Source organism: Tachyglossus aculeatus, chromosome 8 (genome assembly GCF_015852505.1).
Source record: "Tachyglossus aculeatus isolate mTacAcu1 chromosome 8, mTacAcu1.pri, whole genome shotgun sequence".
NCBI lineage: Eukaryota > Metazoa > Chordata > Mammalia > Monotremata > Tachyglossidae > Tachyglossus > Tachyglossus aculeatus.
In genome coordinates, this window is record NC_052073.1 from 15,639,091 (window position 1) to 15,651,899 (window position 12,809).

Here is a 12,809-nt window from a genome sequence, read left to right on the forward strand (position 1 = left end):
AGGCAACTAAAAGTAAAATACCAATTTCATCTAGAGAATATTAACAGACAAATCATTTCTCATTCAATCCCGCTTCTGCAGAAAAATATATTTTTTTATGGTTAGAGGACAAAATTTCCAAATGGCAACGTGTATGGTCAATTAGTCCTTAGAAAAAAATACAGCTGAGAATGTATGCATTTTGTCGGTTTAATTTAGCCAACCCTACTTTGAAAAGAAAACTTCAGGTGGTTTATGAAGGGAAATTGGAGAGAGACTAAGTGAGAAAGGATATTTAACTGTAATTCTGTAATTTGGATCATCTTCCCTTGTATAGGAAAGAAGCATTTCAAAATTTGCTCTTTTTCCTGAAGTAGTACATTTTTGCATATGGTGTGCATGACTCATACAGAATGAGATTCTGCAAAAATCAGTGCTGACAGGGAATTCATATTTTCTGCTCAGTGAAGTTAAAATTTCCATTGTCCACACTCAATAGCATTTTCAAATAATTACTGCCTTTCTAAACAGACTTGGATTTACCAATAACCCCAGTTTGACCCAATGTTTTTTAAACATGATTTAACTGTGTTTCTATTTTAATAAACATCAGAACTTTGCATGAAGTGTTTCTAAAATTTCACTAAGAAGAAACCCAATTACCCCACCAACTTGATTTTTCTAATGATGAACTTTGAATATGTTTAGTGGAAGGAAGCCAAACCGGAAGATCTTATGGATTCAAAACTTAGATGTGTGTTTGAACTACCAGCAGAGAATGATAAACCTGTAAGTATTTTTTACAGGCATTATTTACTGTATTTACATGGTTAATTATATGCCAGAAGATCTTGTGTAATATTCTTGGCCTTACATGTCCAGGAGGAGGAAAATCAGTCCTCCCGAGCGCACAATGCAGTTACCACCAGCCGTTGCCTCTGATTCCGCTTGCTTTTTTTCAAAGTCAGAATTCAAACTTAAAGCATCTCAAATGACTGAAAATGTTCTGTCTTGGTCTAAAAAGGCCCTGTGCTGTTCTGAAGATGTTCAATCCTGGTAATAGTGCCCACATGTTGTCTACTTGCTGTATGCCCCGTGTGGGAAGTGAGATCACCATTCCGTTTCTTGGAATTGTTCATCCTTCTTTCCTCCCTGCTTCCCTAATTTGTTCCATTGCCACCAAAGCCATACTTTATAATACATTTCTATTGCGATGTGCAGCAATGTTTGTTGAGATCCCAAATCTCCAGTGAATAGTTCCCAAATAAATTTAGTTCTTCTCAGAATGCCAGTTAGGAGGTATAAAGCTTTTCATGATAAATAGGGTATGCAAAGAACTGCTATTACCATAGGCATAAAAATTCCAATAAGGGATTATTTGATTCCATGTTGATCTTAATCTTATTTCATTGTCCTTGCCGTAATTTCTGGGCTCCAGCAACTAGAGAATTGATAATTTTATTCAAAAAATAAATCTGGTATTTTGCTCTGTTCATCTAAGACACAAAAAATAGTATCTTATAGTCCAGTACTGTGTTTATTTTTTTTTAAACAGCATGATGTAGAAATAAATAAAATTATATCCACAACTACATCAAAGACAGAATCTTCTGTAATGTCTAAATCTATAAGTTCCTCTTTGGATGATCCTGAGGTTAAGAAAGTAATGGAAGAATGTAAGAGGCTGCAAGTTGAAGTTCAGAGGTTACGGGAAGAGAACAAGCAATTTAAGGTAATTAATTTTTTGTGGTGTTACACCTTCAATTCCCTTCTAGATGGTAGTCCAGATGTTAATGATTTGACTTTATCATAATTTAAAAAAACATAGAAATAGTCAGAAATACTAATGAATTGATTGTCTTAACTGACATTTTATTTATCACCTATTATGTAGCAACATGTAGCATGCCGAACTATATAGAAATCATGATGATAATGCTGAAGTGGTCTTTCAGTCCTGAGTGTGCCTTTCAACTAGGATTTCTCTTCTTTTTAATGAAGCTGAGGTCAGAACATCAGACTTCCTCTTCAGGAAATGTTGAAAAACCTCTTTTGTAACAGCAGTTATAATTATCTCCTTCTACCCAAGTCATAATAATTTGCATCCTTGGCTGAGTAGACTGAAATCATTTGGTAAACATTTTCAGTTGTACCTGAAACATCTTTTTAAATCTTTCTCTTTCAAAGAAAAGTGTTTCATTCTCTGTCACCCACAGTGGGGAAAAAAAGTAAAAATGGTCTCAATCCAAAGTAATGTATAGCCTGCTGTTCAGGTTTTTGAAATCAATCGCCTAATGATAGACATTTTATCTAGAATGCATATGAAATAGTAAGCTACGATTGAATGAATAAACTGTCTTTACATTGCTTATTAGACTCTTTTTCTATATGAATACTGTAGACCTCTATTCTCTCCTACTTGACTGATACCCTACTCTAGTGCTTTGAATACAGATGTCAGTGTGTTTATGGAAAGAAGAGTTAGGATAATATAATGTGAAATCAAGCACTAGAACTTCAAGTTTTGGTGTGTTAGGGATGAAATACAACATCACCTGTGCTTGGGTCGTATTGATGATAGTTGTGCTTTGGGAAGTAGGTTAAAAACCTTTTCTTAGTAAGCCTTAAAATTTTAAGAACCAACTTCTAAAAGCCATTTCTACCGACTCTTCTTGCACTTGGAAGAACCTCTTTGTGACAACAGGCGTACCCCCTGTTCTGAGGCCATAATAAATAAAACTTGGAGATTCCAGCGTGGCTCGGTGGAAAGGGCACGGGCTTTGGAGTCAGAGGTCGTGAGTTCAAATCCCCGCTCTGCCTCTTGTCAGCTGTGTGACTTTGGGCAAGTCACTTAACTTCTCTGGGCTTCAGTTTCCTCATCTGTAAAATGGGGGTGAAGACTGTGAGCCCCACGTGGGACAACCTGATTACCTTGTATCTACCCCAGCGCTTAGAACAGTGCTTTGCACATAGTAAGCGCTTAACAAATACCAACATTATTATTCCATGCATTAATTGCAGATGTGGCCCTGTATCTTCCTGACATTTTATCCAGTTGCTACTGGAAAATCAGTTTCCTTGCCCCCTCTCCCGCCATGCCATTGTGCCCATGCTTTGCCCTGTACTGAACAGATTTCCCCTCTCCCCAGTCTAATTCAGCCTTTCCCTCTCTTTTCTCCTTCCAACTGCCCCTGCCTCAATTTTTTACAAAGTTAGTGACATGTAATTCTCAAGCCCTGCTGATGAGCTGTCTCCACTGTGTGATCCCAGCTCCTGCTGGCTTGAAGCAGCAGAAGCAAGCATGCGTGGACATTGGAGACAGGCCTGGAGGGAAAGGAAAGGAGAGCAGGGAAGGGCGGCAAGGAGATCCTGCACTAGGGAATAAGATCCACGGGAGCCAAGTGAGGGCCAGGTTGGAACCCAGGAGAGCGCTGCAGGGTCCCTGGAGCTCTGGGTGAGGACGGGAGGGGAGGCAGATGCAGAGTTCATGGAGACCCGGGGGATAATGATCGGAGTCAGCGAGCAGCTGGGCCAAACAGAGCTGCCTCCTTCCCTCAAGGGGTTGGGTACCAGGTGTCCAGCCACTGGGAGGAGAACACTGGTATAGTAATTTCCTTCCCTTCTCCTGCTGGCAGTTGCCAAAGTGCATGGCTTGAGGGGTGTTCTGCACACTTCATTGGTTTGTACAAAAAAAAAAAACTGCGGAGCTGGATGGAGATACAGGAATGGTAAGAATGAGCATGGGGTATACAGGGCCAGAAAAATCCCCAGTAATAATGCAGGGAAACGGGAGAGGGGCAGTGGGGAGGGAATGCAGTGTGGACTTTTTTTTTTTTAAAGTTGTGTAGGTTTTGGTTGCACTACCTGGGCTGTGGCACTGTGCCCGGGCTGGGGGAGGGCTCTGGAACAGGAAACTAGCATATTACACGTAAGGCTATAAGTAGATGTATCTCACAATATGATGGTTCACAAAATACCCAGATTTTCAAAGAATAGGTTACACAAGTTCCTTGGGGCTCACCTGTATATAACTAAGTATGAGGAAATGGCAATAGCAGGCCAGGGTGCTGTTGGATAACTCACAAAGTTAATTTGAGATTATTTTAGAAGCAGTGTGGTCTAGTGGATAGAGCGCAGGCCTGCGAGTCAGGGGACTTGGATTCTAACCCCGTCTCTGCCCTTTGCTTGCTGTGACCTTGGGCAGGTCATTTAACTTAGTGCCTCAGTTTCCTCATCAGTAAAATGGCAATTCATTACCTATTCTCCCTCCTACTTAGGCCACAAACTCTATGTGGGACAGGGACTCTGTCTGACGAGATTAGCTTGTATTGACCCCAGAGCTTTAGTGCAGTGCTGGGCAGATAAGTGCTTAGCAATACCACAATTTTAGATACAGTTGTGGATGCTAAGAAAGAATCCCATCATCACTGAGAAACAGAGTTCAACAAGACTTCATGAATCCATGTTTGGATTGCATTCCTGGACGTGGCCCAGATGGCTAAACTGCAGTAAGCAAGGAAAGCATAAGGGTTAGGGTTTTATTGCTGCAGGAACCTCACTTGTGTTTCCCATAGGGCTTAATTAAAAATCACTGTTCTGTGGTCCCCTCTGATAAGGAAGCAAGAGGTCTGTCGAGCCATGAAGAGCAAAGGATTACCGTGACTCATTCTTGTGAAAATTGGTGTAGGATTAGGGCAGGGGGTGGGGTGCAAGAGTAAGTCCCTTCTAGGTAATGGATGTGTAAGGCCCTAATGCACTTACTAGAAACTAGTAATCCCATTTTTAAGACTCTTGGATCTCCTGTCAAATGTGTTTTTCCTCCATCGGTAGGAAGAAGATGGGCTGCGGATGAGGAAGCCAGCGCAGAGCAACAGCCCGGTTTCCGCTTCAGCCACTGTTGGGAAGGAGGAAGGCCTCAGCACCCGGCTACTGGCTCTGGTGGTTTTGTTCTTTATTGTTGGTGTAATTATAGGGAAGATAGCCTTGTAGAGGCAGCTGCATGCAGAAGATGGTAAATTGGATTGATGGATCTGCCATATCATGGGATTAAATTTATTCATAACAATGTTTAAAAAAGAAATTAATGTATGACATCTCACAGGTCTTGCCTTTAAATTACCCCCTGCACAAATATAACGTAACATAATCTAGAAAGTTTAAAATGTACAGTGAATGATTGGGAAAACAAGAGAACGCTCTTTAGTAAATGACAAAGAATATTGTGATTAATACTACAATGGCATATTGTAAATGTCATTTTAAACATTTTTAGACCTTGGTACATGTTGCTGGATTACCTCTTTTAAACAAGAAATTATTCCTCGACTGCTGGAGCTGGTCCCCTTGGATCGATAGAGCCCAGACTAAGCAGTAAGGGGGCGATAACTTCTGTAAAATATATTAATCCACCGTACTGCTCATAAACTTAAAAGTTTCTGTCCGTGTCTTCAGTTCTGTGCAAGTTACCAATTTGTTGGAACTTAATGAATAGAGTCAGAAGCTGAAAAGAATTGTTATGTAGCAGCAGCAGCAGCATTGAATGTGCTAGGCATCAGAAGAGGCATATGTTGACTAGCGTAACAACACTGTGGAATGCAGGTCAATGCGTTGTTCTCTTAAAGGGACCAAGCTAAACTGCTGTTGGTTCGTTTAGTTGAATTAAACTGTTACTCGGAGATGTTTAATGCATATTTAACTTATTTAATGTATTTCATCTCATGTTTCCTTATTGTCACAAGGTTCTAACTAATGCTATCGCATAAATAAGGCACCTGCTCTAAAGCCGGTGAATCAAGCTGGCGTTGCTGCTGGAGAGCTATGGGATCCTTCTGCCTCCCGATGTTTTTGGGCACTACATCAAAGTGGAAGTTTTGATTATTGGAACATTGGAAAACAGCGGTCAGGAAACTGTTTTTGTATGTAAATAAATAGCATCTATCTCGGGGTGGGGGGAAAACCAGGGAATTATTAGTAGTCTATTAGTCCTATGCCGTAAAAGACCAATCCTGTTTGACTATGTAGCATCTTAAAAAGGAAAAAAAATGAAATAAAGCTCCCAAATTAAGCTTTCTTTTGTTATTTTGTCACAGTTGCTGCATTTACAAAATTAAATTGTTGCCAGAGGAAGGCTATTTAAAATGGGCACCATCAACGAAAAATATTTCTATCTAATGTTGCTTTCTTCCTCTGTATTCAGTAGGCTCTAGCAGTGGGAGTCTGATGATTAAAGTGCTGAAATTTTGTCTATCGTGGGTGACTGATCTGTTAGAGATAGCTATCCATAATCGTTAAACCTCACCAAGAGGGTCTGAAGTCAGTGAGCATTTCAGAAAAGGAATGAACCAGTTTTCCAACGAGCTAACCCCTTAACACAAGATGAAGTAGCTGTAAAGTGGAAACATTTTTAAAAGAGACTAGTGCCCTTGGGAAGCGGTGTGGCACAGAGGAAGGACACGGGATTGTGAATTGGGAGATCCGAGTTTGAGCCCCGGGTCCACCCTTGGCTTCCCATGTGACCTTGGGCAAATTGCTTAACCTGTCGGGGCCTCAGTTTCCTCATGTGTAAAATGGGGGTAAAATAGATTGTGAACCTTGTGTGGGGTAGGGACTATGCCCAATCTCACTGCCTTATATCTAACTTAGTGCTTAGATATGTTTGGAGAGTTATAGCTATAGTGGATAGAGATTTAACAAATAATAAGCAACAAAGTGCCCTAGTTGTGTCCTTTCATCAACCTTAAAGGTGAGTCAGAAGTCACTTAAAATTGCCAAAATTCTCAGTTTCAGAAACTACCAACCTGAAGAGAATTGATACCTAAATGCCCTGTTGCAGACCTGGATCGTGAGTCTCAGGCTTAGAACCTGAAACTGGGAAATGGAAGGGCAGTATTTCTGATCCTGTTAACGTAGAGCTTAGATGTGAAAGCAAGCTGACCTTTTTGAAGGAAAGGGTGGGTCTAATCATATTGCACAGTCCACATGGGGCTGACTGGAAGCTTTTTCCTTATGCACACAGGTCATTTGTGTGAAAAACTGATCTTATAGAAGTAACAGTCATTGGAAAATACGGTGGTATGGCCTCAAGATCGCTGTGCCTTGTGAAATGGTGGGTCCTAATACTTGCTCATATATTGGGATGACTGGGGTTACCTTTAAATTGGGGCAACCTTTTCATCATTAAATTTTCCTTTTGGATTTTATCGAATTAAAGAAATCTAGGTTACTCTAAATTGGAAGGCAAACACAACATTTTGGCAGGGAGAGGTGGTTTGGGGCATGGCCTGACCAAAGGTATGTCAAGTGCGGAGATTTCCACTTGTCACCCTTTAGGTGCAGCTAAGGCCTCCTTCCCCAGAGAAGGGCATGGGTGAAGAAGGGGGTTTGTGCTTGCAGGGAAAGAGGGAGATGACATATTTTCATATATTTGGTTGTGCCCGGAAGGGAGAAGGTTGTGTGAGAGGAGGGAAGATGCCACTCTTGTCAGCACCCCACCCCAACTCTTGGCATTTTTACCTTTTTCATTTGTATGGAAAGACGTAAATGGTGAGTGGAAGTGGAGGAGGGGTACAGATAAGATCGTGCCACAGGCATAGTTGCATGTAGACAGACATGGATCTAAGTCACAGAAAATGACTGTTTTCCAGCACATCTAAGATTGAAGGGAGTGAGGAATGTTTGTAATTTGAAAACCAGCCTTTTTTCCAAAATATTCACCCTGTGAAAATGCCTTCTCTTCTGGAGGTCAGGCTTGGACAAAGAGATATTAAGAGGTTTTCATTAAGGAAGGTGGGCTGGTTTTCTGTCAGGCTACAATTACTGCAAAATGAAAATTTTCTCTCCCATGTGATAAATCATCTGGAGAGCATACATTTGAAGTGTTGAGGGAGAGCCACAATCATTCTCTGTTTTGGAAGCGGCCGTATTGTCAGTAATCACTATCCTTGTGTAGGGAAGTATAACAACACTTCTTTCCACATGACAAACGTAGAAAAATTGACACTTGTGTAGCCACAGTTACTACCTTTTGTGGACAGCTCTCAACTGCATGGTAGAATCATTGTCTCAATTTCTTGCTCAAAAATATCCACTCCATTCCTGCCACCTAGAGTCAGTGCCTTTTCTGGCCTTAAAGAAAACTACAAAATTGTCATCTTGCCACAGAGCCTGTTTGGGATCAGCTGAAGTGAGAGTAGAAGTTACAGAGGGTATTTGGGAAGAAGGCAGTGTGGGAAGTGATGAGGACAAACTGAAGCGTTTACTTGATTTGAGAATCGGGGAGATGAGAGCTAAGAGAGTAGGAGGTCTCAGAGGTCCACTGCCATTTAGATTATAAGTCACTGCTCGTTCCCCAAAGCAATGCACATGCAGTTTTCATATAATGTGGAGGTAGCATTTTTGACAACCCCTGTGCTAAGTGCACAGGTGTTTCTTCTGGTGTCTGATGGGCGGTGGGTTTTGTTGGAAGTATCTACCAAAACACATAGTGAGAGTATATGTCACTAGAGGACTAATGGTCTTTTTCTTACTAATAACTAGGCTATGAATAATTTTATTTGACTTGGCCCTTGATAAAGATGCTTGGGAAACTGAGAGAAGAAACCAGTGTTCATAAAAGTTGTGGAGATTTCTAAATTGAGAATTGGGTGCTCTCTCAGTCACAGGCTAGGAAGACATCAGTGGCTATGTATATTGCTTATCTAATAGACCCTCCTTTAAGAAAGCCAGCTAATGTCATATGTAAGGCAGGTAACATTTTATGTGCTTTGATTTTTGCATATTTATCCCCTTTGTCTTTGAAACTGCTGGTAGAAGCAGTAAGCATGGATAGAATCAAAAGTAGATTGTACCAGTAGATCGTATGAAGCCTAAATAACTAGAATTTAACACTCAGACAAGGGGGAAAATGGATAAATCTCAAATAGTCCCCCAAAACTAATAGCATCTTGGGACAGATCACAAGAGCGGATGTGCTGTCTGGAGATGTTTTGTTTTGTTCTCTATCTCCCCCTTCTAGACTGTGAGCCCACTGTTGGGTAGGGACCGTCTCTATCTGTTGCCAACTTGGACTTCCCAAGCGCTTAGTACAGTGCACTGCACACAGTAAGCGCTCAATAAATACGATTGATTGATTGGAGATATCTGTACTAGCATCCTGGATTGAGTTGCTGGCACTATATGGGAGTGTGGCTGGGAGATCGGTCACTGGTCCAAGCACTTAGTACAGTGCTTTGCACAGAGTAAGCGCTCAATAACTACGATTGAATGAAGATACAATTGAATGGTCTCTCAAGCCAACAATTCTGGGTCATGCCAAGTGCACCTGTGCAGCCCAGAGGGAACGGTGCCCATGCTGGCCAGGGCCGTTTTATTACTCCCAGGGACCCACCCAGTGCTGTGGCAGTGGTGCGGGATGACTTCTGGCAGCGGCAACTTTTGGGTACCTGGCAGAAGAGGAGCAGAATTCGGTTCCCGAATCCCACCCCCCTCTCCGGGGCTCTAGCCACGTGGCCTCCATCCAAAAGAAGGAAAGTGAAACTAGGAAGTCATAGGTGAAGGTAATGATTTGGAATTGAGTAGCCTTTCAGATCAACTCAGAAACAAGCCAGAACATGGTATGTAGGTGCTATATGTATGTGTGTGTGTGTATATATATATATACACACACATCGAACTTTAAAAAGGTTCTGGCAGCCGTCTGCATGCGCCAAGCTCTGCATTTCCATGCGGAGGTGGAATTACATACACTGCTGTGCTTTCAGCTTCTTCTCTGGAAAGGTGGCTCTTTTCAAGTTTATCGAAATGGCTTATGATCCTGTTAATGAAAAATTTTGAGGAGAAAGTTGAAACTGCCTTCAGGGGTGAAGAGGGGGTTTGTATAATGATGACTGAATTCAAATACTGGTCTAGGTGGCAGGCTGCCGCCTGCCAGAAGAAGATATTTATTGAAGCCACTGGGGCTTCCTGTACTGGAATTGGCTCTCAACTCTTTCATTTAGCCTACCTGTGCTTGAATTTAAAAAAAAGATCTGAGCATCCAAACTGCGTAGTAGGGTGCTGTAGTTGTGATAGGACCTTGATTAAATGTGAACCCACCATGCTTCCTCTAAGACGACTAATTTTTCTAAGACCATTGGAAGGTGAAGAATTTTGATATCCAGAATTTTATATATATATATATATATATATATATATATGCATATATATACATATATATATATACACACAAAGTCATCCATGCTAAGAGTGAAGTAAGAACCAAAATCATGAAGTATAAATCATCAGTTGTTTTTCAGAATTAGAGAGATTTGGAGCAAACAAATGCTTAAGTTTGAGTTGTATGATACAGGAATCAGACTGCTGGGGTTTTGGGACAAGTTTTTTTTTTTCTTAATGGAAATATGCTGAATTTTGGGTAAAATTGAGCTTAATTGTTGCATAGCATTTGTGCTTGGGGTTTTTGATGTGATTCCCCCTTTTAGTTTCTTCTTTACATACTCTAATGTTGACTCTTTCTGAGAACTTCCCGTAAAGATGCAAATGACCGCTAAGACACTGTTGAAACTTCAGAATGTTGCACAAAAGACCAATATGCAAAGCCGTGATGAATGATTAATAAATCAGTTAAATTGCCCATTTTGTGTGTCTTTTATCGGCTTATCTTTAAGCAATTTTTGTAATTGTTTTAAGGAAAAATAGAATCAGATGTTTAGGCGAAATGGTCTTCCGCCTTTTCAAAAATAAAACCACTCAACTAGAATGAGGAAATCATGCTGTGTATGTTTCTCACCTGAGGATTTGTGTGTGTGCGTGTTTGAAATGCAGCAGTGGTCTAAGAGGAAAATAATCTGTCTCGGGCATTTTGGCTCTGAAATTTTACCACCAGAATTAATGGATAAAGCTTGTAAATTGTATGTGAAACTAAAGCAATTTAGGACAATTGGTCCTTCAAAGCTTCCTGCTGATGGCACCTCTATTACCACAGGGACAGCATGGAAGTATACTACTGGAATAGAGCCAAGTTTGCTGTTATCCCTAATTTAGCACAGCCTTCCCAGAGACTAGAGATGGGAATGGTGAAGATCAGCTGAGTGGTAAACTGTGCATCTGTGAAAAACATATCCAACACTGGCCTTACAAATCTCAGCTCCGACAGTGTTCACACTAAGAATGGCCCTCCAGCACAATTCTCATGGAACATTTTGAGAAATGTCTTTCTATGAATGCGAGTGTATTTCACCTTTGTGCTGGGGATGCTGAATTCTCAACTTTGTTTCCCTTGTGAATTCTAATAAGTAGCATTTTGAAAATGTTGAGATTTAATTTATTTTCTTTACAACGGTATTGTAAAAAGTACACAGATCTGAGATGAGTATAACAGTTGAAACCAGAAAGGTGCATAGGGTTATCTTAATTTATGCACCTACAAATTTAGACACTTAAAAATGTAATTAGCTCATCTGGATAATGTTTTCGCTTGTAGGCATTCAAGGGAAAAAAACTACAACAGAAAACCTATCTTCTAACATGCCAGAAATGTTTTGTTATTATGGATACCTTGGAATGATGCCATGTTATAGATTGGCTTGATTAAAAGATGTCATTGGAATAAAATAGTATCACAAGTTAATAGTCTTCTGCTGCTAGATAAATACTAATGTTTATTTTTAAGCTAGGAAACATTGATCCCGTGACAATGTTCTAGTACTTTATTATACCAAAGGCTTGATATATGTTTAATCATTTTGCCTAATGGATGTTGGTGCAATACTGATGCTTGCTCAACTTTTCTGTTATTGACCGCATTCTAATTAGCCAACAGAACAGACAATGTACGCTTCTACAATTCAGATGCTTTTGACCCTAGGATTTTGGTTCACCGATAACATCTATGAATAAGCGATTTTCCAACTGGATGAAGTGGATTGTTCTTTGGGTTTATTTTAAGTAGCGTCAACAGCCAGACCGTTGGTGGTGACACATTTAATTTAGGACCACGTTAGTGTTAATGTGGATCTACTGCCCTTTAAAATAAGAGAAATCATTGTGCATGTTTCACATATCATCTCAACTGTAATACCAAGATCTGGTTTTCTTTATGAAATAACTGCCTGTGGTTCTTCATTTTTAAGATGTAAAGTCAATTCAGCTGTGGCCCTCTCACACAAATTCATTTAAAAAAAAGTTTTGCACTGAATCTTCCACTTGAAAATAAAGGTCAGAATTTATTACAGATAATACTGAGACCATTAGTACAGGGGCTACTTCTTTCAAAAACAGTCGTGCTTTTTGTAAACAGCAATCTGAAAACATCTATCTGAACAGCAAGAATGCCTAAACAGAAGTGACGTGATATAGTATAAAAAGCATACATTTTGTCCTTATTTTTGCTGCTGCTGCTAATGTTTGTCTTTATTATGCCATATGTAAATTGTTACCATTTGGAGCTTGCTATAAGAAATAGAAAAATAATCTGTTTTTTGTTTCTTCCTCTCCAGTCCCTTCCCTCTTTTTAAGTTATTGAGCAATGCAGTTGCTGTTAACAATACTGAATCTGATTCACTTTATTCTGTCTCGAAAATTCCAGGAGGTCTCATGTATTTTCCCTTTTATCCCTAATTTATAACTTTTTTAATGTATATTAACAAATCATTGTTTTGAAATTCAGATATTTTACAGATGCATTTGGATACTTTATCCTTGGCAGTTTTTTCCTATTGTGTATTTTTATTTTATATTTCATGTTCGACAACTAATTTTAAAATCTGTTCAGGGAAGGCCTTTTCCCTTATGTTTTAATCTAGTATATAATACATTCAGGTAGTTAAACTAGA

The 12,809-nt window shown here is 39.9% G+C and overlaps 1 protein-coding gene across 2 annotated transcripts in view; it reads left to right on the forward strand.

The window, feature by feature from the left end:
- Positions 1-6,043, forward strand: part of VAPB (VAMP associated protein B and C) — a 31,814-nt gene extending 25,771 nt beyond the window's left edge. The window contains exons 4-7 of one of the 2 annotated variants that reach the window (XM_038749889.1): positions 688-768; positions 1,535-1,711; positions 4,810-4,990; positions 5,718-6,043. In XM_038749889.1, coding sequence (XP_038605817.1) covers positions 688-768; positions 1,535-1,711; positions 4,810-4,968 — 417 coding nt within the window. In that variant the 3' untranslated portion in view covers positions 4,969-4,990; positions 5,718-6,043. Of the gene's footprint in view, positions 1-687; positions 769-1,534; positions 1,712-4,809 lie in introns of both variants that reach the window. The other variant, XM_038749888.1, reaches the window with a different exon arrangement.
- The last annotated feature ends 6,766 nt before the right edge of the window (positions 6,044-12,809 follow it).